This window comes from Notothenia coriiceps, unplaced genomic scaffold (genome assembly GCF_000735185.1).
Source record: "Notothenia coriiceps isolate Sejong01 unplaced genomic scaffold, NC01 NC01_scaffold00026225, whole genome shotgun sequence".
Lineage (NCBI taxonomy): Eukaryota > Metazoa > Chordata > Actinopteri > Perciformes > Nototheniidae > Notothenia > Notothenia coriiceps.
Genome location: NW_011358926.1, coordinates 189,088 through 201,675, shown reverse-complemented (window position 1 = coordinate 201,675; position 12,588 = coordinate 189,088). Strand labels below are relative to the sequence as shown.

The 12,588-nt window shown below is 45.0% G+C and overlaps 1 protein-coding gene across 4 annotated transcripts in view; it reads left to right on the top strand.

Annotated features, from left to right (window-relative positions):
- Positions 1-12,588, top strand: part of ebf3b (EBF transcription factor 3b) — a 65,283-nt gene that overhangs the window by 42,877 nt on the left and 9,818 nt on the right. For 2 of the 4 annotated variants that reach the window (XM_010784162.1, XM_010784160.1), the window contains exons 9-10: positions 3,332-3,462; positions 3,612-3,738. In XM_010784162.1, the coding sequence (XP_010782464.1) occupies positions 3,332-3,462; positions 3,612-3,738 (258 nt within the window). Of the gene's footprint in view, positions 1-3,328; positions 3,463-3,611; positions 3,739-12,588 lie in introns of all 4 variants that reach the window. The other 2 variants (XM_010784161.1, XM_010784159.1) reach the window with 1 other exon arrangement.

Sequence of the window (12,588 nt, the reverse complement as noted above, 5' to 3'; positions counted from 1 at the left end):
CTTTACAGGTTACCCCAACCCATCCCTTTCTTCCTCTCTTCACCACACTCTTCAAAGCAGCAGAGTGACGCCCCGTAAAGCAAGAAAAGACGCTATTGTCAACCGCCCAGTTGAACATGTCTTTGTCTAATAACTTTAATACACCTTCCCTCTGCTTAACCACGTGTGACCTCACAAGTTTAGATCTTCTTCTTTTTTTTCTTTTTTCTCTCAGACTCAGCACCATAACAAACTAATTTAACATGCATCAACAATGATTGCCGGCTTTGTTTGAGTCACCTTTAACAAACAGAGACGTGAGAAAAGGAGACTTGGCCATAAAATGTAATTCGAGCCATGTCTTCCATAGTGCTCTGACAACTATCAGGCAGACAGACAGCGTGCTTTAAATTAGCAACACATTCTTCCTCAAGAGTTCAATGGGCGAGAAGCCTCAGAAATGTGGCTGACTGACTGTGTGTGGCTGAAACAGAGAGGCATCCTCACTCTCAGCTCACACTGCACTTGCACTGACTTGCTCACATTGATCAAGAGGTGCTGCCCCCTATTGGCCCACATACGGGATAGCCGGTGTGTGACAGACTGAATCTCACCATGTGACATTTTGGTTCACTTGTGTGTACTGTCACACAACAAGCATATTATGCATTCAGACACGAATGTGCTTTGTGGCTGCCTGTCACTCAAACATGTATAGATTCAGGCTCAAAGGTGCATAAACATGCTCACAAATAGCCGGGTCTTTCACACACAGAGCATCACCCCCCACACATGCAGACACACACGAACAGCGCAGCACCGACGCACACAGACGCTTTCTCTCACTCTCACTCACACACACACACACACACACGTTCCTCAGCTCAGTTCCACCATTATAGAGCCCCAGACAATATAGGAGACTCAGCACAGAGCCTGCAGCGCCTGCCTCATTTGCATGCCAAGTGGCTGTAATGCTGTTAGGGTTTATGCAATAAAGACAAGTGAATCCAGACTGCTGGGCCTAAGAGGAAGAAAGAGAGGGAAAAAAGAAGGAAGGGGGAAAAAGGATAGAAGGAAAGGAGAAAGAGAAGGAGAGAGAATGAGAGAGAGAGGTTAAGAGTGAGTGAGAGGCAGAGGGAGAGAGAGACACAGAGAGAGAGAGAGAGTCAAAGGGAACAGATGGCCCAGGGAGAGGTAAAAGGTATAATCCCATCAGCTGCACTATCAACCGACCATCTGGACATCCCACAGCACAATTACAACACATTTCAGCAGGCAGAACAAAGGACGGCTTCGCGGGGCCACATCAGACCTGTTTGAGTGTCACAATACTAGAGCTGAGACCTCCTCCGCTCAGATCTCAGATCAGTTTTGACGTCCTCTACGGCTAGCCCTAACCACTGAGGAGAAAGATTAGGGAGGATCACAGATCGGCTGCCCGAGGTCATTGCACAGCAAAGTGGATCTTGAAGTAAATTCAAGCACACAGACCAAATTGATAGGGTAACAACTCAGCAGACCAGAATAAACAAAAACAAGCTATGACATATGAGATTGAATTTCCACTACTGTAGCGCAAAGTTTGCAAAGACTTAGTGACGCAACGGCAAGCCGGCTCTTTGCATCCTCATCCGTCCACTCCTCATGATGCCTATCATCTGCTGAGGGGGCATTGTGCGTGTCTGTCATCAGATCGCCTGCACTGACTGTGTAATCCACTTCGCCACGGTCCCCATTCAGCACATGCTCCCCTCTATGTCTGTGCATTGAGACATATGCAAATTTTGAGGCAGAAGGGTGGACGGCTTAGGGCCTCAGTCGCTGCCTCTCCATGGGTCCTTCTGTGTGTGGGTGGGGGCACTGGGATTTCCGAGATGGTGCGTCTGTGTTTGTGTGTGTGTGCGTGTGTGCATGATTGTGTATGCCTGTCGTAGGTTTCAGGCTCCAGCTGCCCCCCAACAGTCGCCGTCACCATCAGGCACTTTTTCTTTCCTCCTCCTTCTTCCTGCCCCCCCTCTCTCTCATCCCCAAAGTCAATTTGTTTACAGTAATTTTGAAGGGTGAATTATTTGCTGTAATCGTCCGCACTGATGAAGGTCAGGCCCTTAGAGGGGGCCCAGCATGCCCATAGAGGGTTGGTCCTCTTTCAGACGCTCCGCTTCGCAATTAAGGAAAGCAAATGTCACTCCTCCAGGCCTCACAAATGAAAATCTGTACGAGGTGATTAGCATGAAGTCAACAGCGCCTGTTAAAGTCAGATTCCCTGTAGTACCGATGTGTGTGTGTGCACTTTATGGGCAGCGAGAGAGAGCAAACATGACCTGAACAGACCCAACAGCAAGGCAAACAAAGGGAGATGTCTTGTCGGAGGTGATCCATACAACAATGGCCGACTGTGATTTACTTACTGGATAGAAAGGATAATAGAGGTTTAGAAGTGAGCTTGTAAAGAAAGAGAGAACTTGCTGAAATAGTTACTCACATTTTGACGAGTAGAAAAAAACATTCACAATTCATAGTGTATTAAAAGATATTGATGGAAATAGATTAAATTTGATATTGCTATTTTATGGCTAGCTGTCATGCTATTTCTGTTGTAAACACGGTGTTGTGCTGAACACCATATTAAGGTAATGCATCAAATGACAGTGAATGCGAGGCACCAGATCACTCAAATTAGATTATAATAACAACCCGGACTGTTGATGAATGGCAGAGCTACGTAGCAGAAGTCATGCCAGATGAAAAGCATTGTAATAAACAATATGAAATGGATTGAATCGATCACAAAAAGAAAGAAAAAAAACACAATCTGAATAATTCACGAGTGCATTTCACGTTATGAAACCTGAAACTACACTCAGTGTGCCTTCACTGTACTGCATATGCAGACAAAGGTAATGAAATAACATGAACCAGCAAAGCTTTAGCTTGTCATTTCCACTTTAACAGCCCGTATTCTTGACTCATTTAAGATGTGTTCAACTTTGAAATTTTACTGTACATGCGGGTGCATACTTAATCAATTCTGATGGCTACATTTGCCCTGACACATAATTTGCTCCATCAAATCATTTTCCTGGCGAGCCCGGCGTTTAGCCTTTGTGAAGTGGACCATTTGAAGGGTCTGCTTAACTACACCACTCCAGCGCGCTGATAAATGGTTTTGATTCTCATGCCTTAAAGGACAAATCCATCATTTTTTTTCCAGCGGCAATTTCCATGATACGTCTTTGTGAGAGAGACATGGAGGTGATGCCGTAATGTGTCTGTACAGAAAGAGACATGGGACAGAGTGTGGAATCTCAGGTGCTGAATTGGCCCTTTCTCTTTTGTCTTGGATAAGCAGCCACCCCGTGCATCAAAGCTATCAGCCCGAGTGAAGGATGGACCACTGGAGGAGCCACTGTCATCATCATAGGGGACAACTTCTTTGATGGCCTACAAGTCGTGTTTGGCACCATGCTCGTATGGAGCGAGGTATGATGGAGATTTTGTTATAGATTTGATTTAAATTCAATCATAGAGTTAGAAATGAATTACTTTTATTTCACTTTTTTACCCTGTATTGTAACAGCACTCTGTGGTTTGGGCTCATTATTTATTTTTCTGTTTCCTGTGTAATACAGCTGATAACTCCCCACGCCATCCGTGTCCAGACTCCACCTCGGCACATCCCTGGTGTCGTGGAAGTCACGCTGTCCTACAAGTCCAAGCAGTTCTGCAAAGGTGCCCCTGGGAGATTTGTCTATACTGGTAAGTCAAAAAACCTTACTCTAGCTCTTTTCTACAGAATTCTCTTGTACCCCCCCCTCTCCGTCTGTCTGGATCTGGATGGAGCCCTCAGCCCCGAGTCCTAATAATGAACTAACCAGGGCCCCGCTTGCTGAATGTTAAAAGTGTGAGATCTGCACTGCTAGGGAAAAGGTGTTTCGTGGAGGGGCTCCTACAAGTGCAACTCGATCCCCCTCTGACCTGCCATCATACGAGGGCGCTGCCAAGCTCTGTTAGACTCAAGCTGTCAGGATATCTCATTCTGCCAATTCTCTGTATCTGCCTGTACTGAGACAGATAATGCTTTCTGCTAATTGGTTGATTTTGTAAAGCAAAATATGGTTTCATTTTTTTATGAATCAGATTAGAAAAGCAATATCCACGTTCAGTGCACGAGTGTGCCTGAAAGTTATTCTCATGTGTGTTGAATATGAATTCATGGGAGAGAAGGAGGCGAGAGAGTGTGTGAGGCGGAAAGGGTGTGTGTGTCACACTATAAGTAAGGGATCTAATTATCTTGGCTAACAGAAGGAAGTGGTGGTCTTATCTGTCATCATTGGCGAGGAGACAGAGGTTGCGGGGGTCGGAGCCTGTCTGACCTGGAAGCCTCTGTCTGTTCTAACTCTGATGGGCAGTATGAAACAGGGGGAAAAGCGTCAAAGCACTCTCACTTCCCCCAGGCCTCCAGCACAGCCCTGGCCTTGAGCGCAGTAGAATTGCAAAGTGTGTGGCTGGACCCCCAACCCCCCCACACCCTCCCCATCGGAAACCCCCATCCAGACCCCTCCATCCTGGGGCAGCTGTTTCTCATCAAGTCCCCCCTCTCTCGCTCCCCAAAAACCACCTCTACCACCCCCAGCCATCCGTCCCCTTCTCCTCCAACCGTGCAGTCTGGCCTAGCTCTCCTGCATTTAACCTCCCTAGCAGGAGCGGAGCAGAGGCCAACAAGGCACCAGGATAATGAAACAGGAGTGTAGTGTGGCTGCGTAAGTGTGTGTGTGTCTGTTTGCGGGAGCGCGTGAGAGCGAACGAGAGGAAAAAAAAGTGTGTGAGTGAGTGCGTGTGTACATGTGTTACTGCACAGCCCTGAGAAGGTGTATAAGTTAAGACATTAATGGCTTCTATAGCACCCTGGTGAAAGTGCCAGGTCCCTTAAGAACAGACCCCATTAGTCACAGAGGCTAAGCGGATTGGGATGATTACCATCAGGTTTTACTGGGGAAACGTGTCCCCTTCTCTCTATCTTTGTTGATTTTTCAACCCCCCCGCCCCATCCCATTCTTCCTCTCTGTCTTCCCTGGGTTCCTACTCACTTCCAGTTAGTATAAAGATACAATTACCCCTGGAGGCAATGGTGGTACAATTGATTAGTGCGCTGAATTAAAAGAGAAAGTCACGAATAGACAGGTCCGGCTCCTCTGCTCTGCTATTCCCTGTGAGGCTCACCCTGATTGTACAAGGGTTGACGCTTGAGAGAAAGAAACCGTTAAAGAGAGCAGAATGCATAACGCTAGAATTAGGTACCACTGATTCCATATGTGCTGTAATTGCTAGATGAAAGGATGTTAGCTACTTCTCTCTGACATTAAAATGTGAATGGGCTGATGCATTGAGCACAAGAGAGTGAATCATGTATTAAAGAGGGAAACCTTTCAAATCATAGCTTTTCTTTTTTTGAGATGGCACTTGAAAAGAAATTGCCACTACATGAGCGAGTATCTTTGAAATGATCCGGAGTTACAATAGCAAATTACCTAGGCCTTAAAGGGCATGTAGTGCCACAGTGCCGTCTGAAAGGCACAGTGTCATATTGGAGAGCAACATGTGCATATCAAAGGTCTAGTTATCAAAGCGAATGGCTGCAAGCGTGACTTAAGAGCACCGCTTGAGAGGAGTGCCCTTTTAGACCTTTTTTTTCATGTTGACTCTTCTTGCACCACCACCCTAATTGTGAAGATTTAACTCACTCAATTTAAGAAATTATCACACATTACCAAGAGTCAACACAGAGGAGACTGCAGCCAATTCCAACAGCAAAGGGATACGTCCTCACTCGGGCTAGTGCCCTGGAACGGCTCCAACACTCACAATCCATTCTCAGAAAGAGAGCACCCTGTAATGTATGTCAAATAATCCTGTTGGCATTGACTATTGAACGTTTAAAACACTAATGAGACAAATAGACATACTATATAAAACTTTAGCAGGCTGCAGTTTACTGACTGCTTCAAGGAGCCTATATTTGTACTTTAATTGGCACCCTTTTAGAGAAAAGACATGTTGGCTTTTTATTTTATTGTCTAATACCTTTTTTCCCTTCTAACAAAATGTTGTCCCTTGGAGCTTGCTAGCGGGTCCTCTGTCTAATCCATGTATTGGTTATCCATTGGTCCAGCTGCCAGCAAGGTTGTAGAAAATCAAAAGGAGAAACTCCTGGCTGTTCCCGAGGTCAATACTTTATTATACTTTACACTTTATTAAGCACTGCAAACAGTATTTGCTGGTTTGATCAGATCAGATTATTTCTTAAACAAAACGTCTCAATTTTCCGTCTCATTTGCGCCATCCTAACCTTTTTGACTGCGTACTTAAAGTGCTGTATGAAGGAGTAAATCATAAATAAAAACTTTGAGCGTACAATTCATCCAATTTAAGCTCCTAATTGCATCAGAGCTTTTGGTTTTCTATCTTGGCCAAGTTTCCACAAGAGCGTCCCTCCAGGGGCGACCATGCAGGCCCTTGGTAATATGGTTCTGCAAGCAGTCCTAACACACTCAGCCTCTATTTATCCTAATCAGTGACATCCACATAACCAGGATTGCTTAAAATGAACCCCTTCCGCGCCCCAGAAAACGCACATTTACAGAGACCCCATTTGTCATGGGTAAATTGAGGGTCAGTAAACTTCGCCTGTATCCTCCAGTGGGGATCCAGGACATGCATCATAACGTTAGGAGAGAATGATTGGCGAAGGCGAGCTGTCACACATTTGTCAGGGGGAAGGGAACATTATTTGCTAATTTCCCAAGCTGGGCACTGACAGGGTGCTTCGTCTTCAGACCTTTGGTGACCAGCATGGCTTCGCAGCTATTAGTACAAGTCAAGTGTTTTTTTTCTTCTTTTTTTTTTTTTCCCTCACTGTAAAGCGGCAGTAATAAGAGCCACTCGTTCGACCTCACAAGAGCGGAGCACACTGGGTGAAGGATTTTGGATGGAGTAGATGCCCCATACAGTGAGCTGCTCTTGCCAGGGCTTTAGTTGAGGCCAGACAGCCTTGAGGGCTGATGGATCACAAACTTTCCTCGTCAAGGTGACGCTATCGACTCCACTGCACCAAAATCTGACAAAATGGGTATGAGGCAGTCATTCATCAACATAAGGACAAAGAGGTCATGTGTGCTTCACTCAATACTGGTGAAGATCAAGAAATGTCAACCTTGTAAGGGATGGAAAAGGAAGATGTTCATTAGTCTTAAGGTTTATTTTTAGTTAAGCCTCAACAATTTATTTAAAAAAAAAAAAAAATGCATTTCCATGTCTTCCCAAACTGAATAGGAAGACTTCACTCAGCAGATCCGACATATAAATAGTGATTTATAGTTCTTCAAACCGAAATCAAACTCACTTCCTTTTCCACTCTTAGAAAATTGTTATGTAGTCTTGGACCCTCCTCTTCCCTAAAAAAGAACTAAATAAACAAACACAGACGCCTTTATCGCAGCACATCAGATAGGCCCTGTGCTGTTGGGCCTGTGACTCGGGCCTATCCTTACGTCTCCTCTCCACCCTGCCGTCACTTTGAAGTCCCAGACTCAGAAGCTGATCAGATGGATAGCTTCCTTTTCATTTCCTGTCCTGCAGGGTTGGGTTTGGTACTCTGTTGGTTACTGGTCAGTGATGGGGTGTGGCCTACAGTAAAGATATGCTATAATCAAAGGCATTCAAAGAGGTATGTAAACAAGTTTAGAGGAGGACTCACAAACACACACGAAATGCTCCATATGAGCGTTGTACATTTGAAATTCCTGAGACGTTTTTTAATCTTATTTATTCCGTTTTTTTAATTCACCCTGCAGAATGAAGTGCTGTGAGTGAGGATAAAATGTATAAATGTCATCGCCACAGTCAAGTTGCTTGTAACCAGTTGGCACAACAGATTTAGCATGTGTCAAAGCATGTTATCCACTAGCCATGTCCCCATACCTGCCTGTCTCATTACAACTGTGGTATTTAGCACCAGCTCCACAGGAGTGGAGCAGACACTCGTTGCCAAGTTAGATGGGCCCGGTTTGAAGGCCTTGTGAGTTTGTGTGGAGCGCGACAAGGTTCCACGGAGGAAGGTCCTTGTGTCCAATTAGAGGGCTGACGTGACACGTGCTCGCACTCCCCCACTGTCAGGCAGCTTGTCAGGTAGGCTTTGAGAAGCACACTGTGGCATTATTCCACAGCGTGTTATCAGCAAGTGACCTGTGAAATCCAGCTCCGGGAAATTGATTGAAATAAGTACTTGCAGTTGAGCATGTATTTTCCCCCATTACACCTCTCTGTGAAACATATTGTGGGTATCTTTCAAGAGAAAAATGAAAGTATGGCTGTGTTTTTTTCCCGCTCCAAGTAAGGATGGTATTCATTGATTTAATTTTAATTGGACCCACTTTTTGTCCCACAGTATCGTTAGAGGTCTGTTTTCTAATGGCTCTTAAAATGGATTGTCCTCAGTAAGTCACAGCATCAGTCCTCTGCCATAGGAAAGATAGACAGAGGAAACAGGGAGGGAGGGCTCTTGATAGACGAGGATCTCTCCCCTCCTCCTTCCTCCACCCCCTCTTCTGGCCCCATTTTCAGTATGATCCACACCCAACGGGCTTTAAAAGAACTCCACACAGCCCCTCCTCCTCTGCCGCATTTTGATTGAAATTCATCGGCAAGTTTATTGAGAAATGAATGAGGGAGGCAGCACGGTATTGACTTTGAGAGGAAAACACAACTCATCTTGAATGAGGGGGAAAACGCGGCCGTAATTTAGCCGTCATCGATCTGTGCCCCGTCCATGTATTGATCTTCATTTTACAATATTAATTTGCGCTTGCAATCAGCTGTGAAGGGAACCCATTTGATTTCTGTTGGCCGGTAATGTGTGAAAGTCCGCCGGCGTCCTTAGAGAAGTGGCACACATACTTTAGATGTCATCTAAGAGGATTGAACAGGTGTCTTTGGCCCTTTCTAATAATACAGCCGATATGAAGGGAGTCTGAAATTATGGATGTGCAATCTGTAACATTGCTCCCTTTTAACCGTGTTAATTACATTTTATCTGTTGCAGGAGCAATATCTGCTGGAGACTGTAACTGTCTAGCTTTTTTTTCATCTGTATTGGCTCAAAGTTCATGAAATTTCAATGAACATTGATCTGTCTCCATTGATTTATCCTAACTGCAGATCTTTGAAATTTTAATTTCCTGTTCATCTTGAGACTACTGGAGATGGAATCACTCAGTGGTAACAGGCTGCAGTGGATGGAGGTGATATGGTCAGTGGTAAAGCAGATGAGGTTTGCTTTGCGTGGGTTTGCTGTGAAAATTCCAATTTGGCGTGCTTTGTTTTTTCACTTTTAAAGATGGACTCTACATCTGCATGCATGTTTTCAATTTTCTCAACACTGGAACATATCTACTGTGAAGCAGCAGCATGACTTCTGCCTTCTTTGTGCGCACACTATTCAAATTGAACTCCTGACAGTATCACCGAGAAGAGTTTTCACTCTCTAAATATCTCCAGAAGACTAGGAGCGAGACAAGGTCATTATGTGTGTTGATGCCGTTCTGAACTGCAACCATTGAACAGACCGCAGGTGCCTAGCAGGCTTCAGTTTGACAAGTCACAAATGCAATAACACTTGAATGAACTTCTGCCTGCGCTGTTTATCTGTCTCCCCCTTTCCAACTCCCACTCCACCTCTAATTTGTGTTAAGGGGAAAGAAAAAAATAACTGCTCAATGGTGTAGGAGGAGTGAAGATAAGCTCGAAGCAGTTAAGTATAATTAGCGAAAGTAATAGCTGGCAAATGGCAACAAGGCTAGGTTTTTATCTCCTGGAAAGATAGAGTTATCGTAATAAGCTGTAATGGCTGGCAGGAATGCTAGTACTCTGTGCAAGCTTCCATTCAGCCTCATAGACTTAACAAGGAACAATTTCCCTTAAATTTACTGCTTTGCTCAAACATTTCCCCATGTTTATACCCAGATACTGTAAGTCAATACATGTGTTCAATCCACTTCCATATAGACCCAGGGCACAGTAGTATTGCCATGTAAGCACTTCTGGCTGCCAATGTCGGCCATGTTACACTGTTCCTGTGGAGCGGTTACTCATGTCCTATTTCTAGAGAACATGGAGAAGGAGCAGCAGACCACACTCTGATGCCATGTACACGCCAGCCACTCTACATTTTAAGTGAAGTGGCTAGCAGGGGCAGCTAAGGAGCTCTCAGGGAAAATGTGTTTTAGTAGCATGATGGAACGGAAAGACTAAAGCGTCAGATCAAAATAAGATTGGGAAGTGCACATTCCAGGCGGAAGAATTTCACTGAAACCCTGCCATGAACCCGCGTACGCATGCGTGATATTGAAAATTGGAATGGATATGGTCACAGCTGCACACCGAGTCATGCATTCCTTTTCTTCATATTCTGAAACATGATCATTTACTCTCTAGAGTGAGACATTTACTGAAATATTCATAAAAACATATTCTAAACCTGTGTGAGGAAGGAGCAAGTTTCCTTTTTTTATGGAAATGAGTTGCCATATTCCTTTACAATATCTCTTTTAGTTACCAGTTGTTCAATTTAAAACGTATTTGCTGTCACTTTGCTGTCTTATTGCTTTTGTTAAATTGTAATCATTTCTGAACTAAAACCATGGAAACAGATCTATGAACAAATATAGGTCTGCATATGCAGCGCAGGCAGGGAACAAGATATACGCGTTGTAATTGAACAAAGCATGCAACCTGTCTAAATCTGCAAAGAAAATGAGAGAAAATGAAAATTCTATTAGTCCATAATGCTCCCTCGGCCCCCCTTCCCATGTGCTCTTCATCTCTCCTGCAAAGTATTCAAATGCAAGCCCTGCCTTAGCTCCCCGTGTCTCTTTTTCTCTAATTATCCATGAGGTCAGTAAGCAAAATGGGGAAGAAGCCAGGAGATCAATACAAATTATCCCTGAGCAAACCAGTGCTGACAGTTTGAATTGCAGCATATGTTTACCCAAAATCAGGCAATTTATCTTAATATCAGGCGAGTAATGCAGCAGGGGTGAGAGTTCACACAATCTCTCCACCTCATAATTACCCGCCTCTAAAACAGGAAAGTGGTATTGATTGGCCGCGAGCCGGGAAGCGGGCGTGACTGGAACGTGCCAGCGACCCCCCCCTCTACACCAACCCCTATCATAGCTCCCCCCTACCTTCATCGGTCCCTCCTCCCCTTCGGCTAGACTCCCCACCCAGGGCAGGATTTATGGGATGTGTGTGGAGGGTTTCATGTTTCCTTGCAGCGACTGAGACCCTTAGCAGAAGGGGTAAGAGGGGGACACACACACACACACACACTTCTTCCACACCCTCACCCCACCCTTCGTTCACCATATTGTGCTGGAAGGACGGCGAGGGCCAAACTAATTCTGGCATGCAAGGGCATCTCGGAGCAGCTAGATTTGCCGCTTATATCTTTAGAAGAGAGTAAAGTTTACGACAGAGTGTGAAGCCGGAACATAATGATGTGCCAAGGATTAAAAAAAAAAAAGACATAGGGTGGAGAGGGGACAGCTAAAGGGGGGGGGGGGGGGTGGCTACTGTCAATGTGTGTGGTGTAAGAAAAAGTAGGAAGAGCAGCCCCAATGACTCTTCTGAAAGCTCAGCAGATGAAAGAAAATCTTTGCCTGGAAGAAAAAATGTGCGGAGCGATGCGATGAATACACACATAACACATTTATTGTCCAGATTGAATATAAGTGCTCAGTATATATCATCAGCAGCTCTTACAGGATTATTGACATTGTCTGTGTCTGTCTGCACCAGTGTACATGGTATGACTACAGAACTGTCAACTCATCAACTGACAGCACCGTTTAGCGCTAATGCAAGTCTCCATCAGCTGTCAAAAGCATTTGCATGAAATCAATAGCAGATGGCGGCCTGTGTCACCAATTTCATTACGCCGGGGTTGTTACAAAGATCATCTCCATGATAGATGAGATGGCGACATGTCGACATGTGGAGATCATGCCTGACGCTCGGACTGCGACTGCAGAACATTGAGCCATGTTTTAAATGTAAATGTGGATGTAAATTCCTCCATATGTAAGCATTTAGTACTGTGTATAAAGTCTAAACTACAGGATAGGAAAGGATACTATACCCTCCACACATCATCATTCTCAGGTCCGCTTGTACAGTGGGGGCATCATTATCATTGGAAAGGCACATCAAACAGAACACCTCTCCTAACCTAGGGCTCGTCCTGTACTGTACGTCTCTCCGGCTGTGTTCCCAGCATGCCTGGCGGGTTGTGTAGGCCCCAGCTGAGGCAGAGGACAGGAGAGCGTGATGTATCACCCTGAGAGAGCCCACTGACAGCCTCTGATGATGGATGGCCTGATTATGGAGTGCTTTTTACACATACACAATTTACATCACACTGAGCAGCGGGGTCTGGCAGGGCTGCCGTGCACATTCACTCTCAGCCGGGCATGTGCATACATGTGCATACACACACACACACACACACACACACACACACACACACACACACACAGTGTATATTATGATGAT